Source organism: Rhinopithecus bieti, unplaced genomic scaffold, assembly GCF_001698545.2.
Source record: "Rhinopithecus bieti isolate Rb0 unplaced genomic scaffold, ASM169854v2 scaffold_15796, whole genome shotgun sequence".
Lineage (NCBI taxonomy): Eukaryota > Metazoa > Chordata > Mammalia > Primates > Cercopithecidae > Rhinopithecus > Rhinopithecus bieti.
The window spans coordinates 1,864,025-1,866,264 of record NW_016808858.1 but is presented as its reverse complement, the minus strand read 5'-3'; the positions used below and the strand labels follow the sequence as shown (position 1 = coordinate 1,866,264).

The 2,240-nt window shown below is 38.4% G+C and overlaps 1 protein-coding gene across 2 annotated transcripts in view; it reads right to left on the bottom strand.

Moving 5' to 3' along the window:
- Positions 1 to 705: 705 nt before the first annotated feature.
- Positions 706 to 2,240, bottom strand: part of TRIM77 (tripartite motif containing 77) — an 8,037-nt gene continuing 6,502 nt past the window's right edge. For both annotated transcript variants that reach the window (XM_017887649.1, XM_017887650.1), the window contains one exon: positions 706 to 1,199. In XM_017887649.1, the coding sequence (XP_017743138.1) occupies positions 706 to 1,199 (494 nt within the window). The remainder of the gene's footprint in view (positions 1,200 to 2,240) is intronic.

Genomic DNA, 2,240 nt, shown 5'->3' with positions numbered 1-2,240 from the left:
ATATCGTAGTATATTTTTGTTGGTTCTATAGCTTTTGATTTTAATAACTTTTTACATGTTTATTCATTTAATTATTTACCTATTTCTTGAATATCTCTCATATCATCAGACTGTTTCTTATTCCTGTAATGAATGAGAAGAACTGTCATTGACTTTCCCTTCTTGTAATTTATAAAGTTGAAAAAAAGACCCAAATTCTATTAGGAGTTTTATAAAGGAAATGTATGAGCTGTTCTTGACATCTGAGACCTTATCTAGTTCAGAAAGCTGGGAACTGGTGAAGGGAAAGGGTTTATCCAGATGAAGGGAGGGAATAGAGAATTTTAGGCTGACACTGAGTTTTACATAAGGGCTATCTGGAAGGCAACTTGTCTGTGCTTTAATTTGACTCAGTTAGCTGGGTTTTCATGCTCATGTATTCTTTCACCTCCAGTAAGCTTTGATAACAAGTTAAAAGAGCATGCATCCTATACAATATAATAAAAGACATTACATCTATTCAAATAAAATAGAAATGACAAATGTATATACTATACATTATTAACACTTTAAAAATGATACAATAAATATATATCCATGAGGTAAAATTAAGTAAAAGGTAATGAGATATGCCTGATTTTCCCCATTAAGAAAGTAACCAGAATAGGAGCTTCCTCTGCTATTAGAATTACCAAGGCCTTGGTCAGGTTTTTGACCTGTCCCTGATTATTTAGATCCATGGCAAATGAAAGGTCTCAAAGGAAAATAGAAAATGCGAGAGAGGAAACTACAAATGAGGGAACTTTGGGCAACATTAACAAAGCTCACTATCCCACATTCATAATCTAGGAACACCCCTAGCCAGCCTTGGGGCCTTGGAATATAGTGAGGTAACAGTGGGGAAGTAGATAAGAGGCTGAAATGGTCATCCACTTTAAGACACAGAAGTAGAAAGATACCCTCAGAGTCAAGTCGCATGTCATTCCTCTTTGTCCAGGCTTCTCTGCAAAGTCCTATAACCCAATTACAAGAGTCTTTCAAATCCACCTCCCAGTAATGTTTGCCAGAGGTGAGGATCTGAGCTCCCCATGAAGAAGTATACTGTGTACTTGTTGGAGTGCAGGACATGTCTGTATCATCAAGGCTGCATTGCAAATGCCTCAGGTCTTCGAAGAGAAGCTTGTGATTACTGCATATCTTATGATCCAAGGTGATATACACTGTAGCAAAATAAAACAGTGAATGCAAAAAAACAGTTTAAAGGTTTGGAGGTACAGGTGCAGAGGCAGTCTGGCAAATAGTTAACAACCAATCCCTGAAAACAAACAAACAAAAGCAACTGGTTTGTTTTGTTTATTAAGAATATTTCCATCTCACTAAGGCCAGTTTCAAGCTACCAACAATTTAATAATCAAAAAATTCAAAACATTTAACAATTAGCTCTCATGAGTCAGTACTAACTGGCTCTGGCACACCACTCTATCACAAGTGGCATACAGAGTATATCAGATGAATTATCGAGACAGTTCAGCAACAGCTTCTTGTTCATTTGCAGGGCAAATTAATCTTTAATCAAGCAACTAAGATGAAAGAAAATTTAGAGAAAACATAAAGACATAGGATGTCAAGCTCTGATTTAATTTTACTAGACCATTAAAATTTGCCAGCTCATTCATAAGATGCCAAGAAAACATCAAAATGGCCCTTTATTTAAGCCTCCTTATTAACCAATTTTCACAAAATAAAATAAACATACTAAAAATAATAAACATATTAATTATACTTATGATATTATTATCATTATTTCTAAACCATGACCACTTTGCCTAAGATGGGAGAGCTTCACACTTGATCTTAGCCAAAAGGCCAAGAAGTAATGAGGGCTTCACAACTTAAGCAAGCAAAAGTGAAATAAACTAAAAATCTATATGTGCCTTTTTAAAAAGGTAGTTTCGGCCGGGCGCGGTGGCTCAAGCCTGTAATCCCAGCACTCTGGGAGGCCGAGACGGGCGGATCACGAGGTCAGGAGATCGAGACCATCCTGGTCGAGACCATCCTGGTTAACACGGTGAAACCCCGTCTCTACTAAAAAATACAAAAAAAGCTAGCCGGGCGAGGTGGCGGGCGTCTGTAGTCCCAGCTACTCGGGAGGCTGAGGCAGGAGAATGGCGTAAACCCGGGAGGCGGAGCTTGCAGTGAGCTGAGATCCGGCCACTGCACTCCAGCCCCGGCGACAGAGCGAGACTCCATCTCAAAAAAAA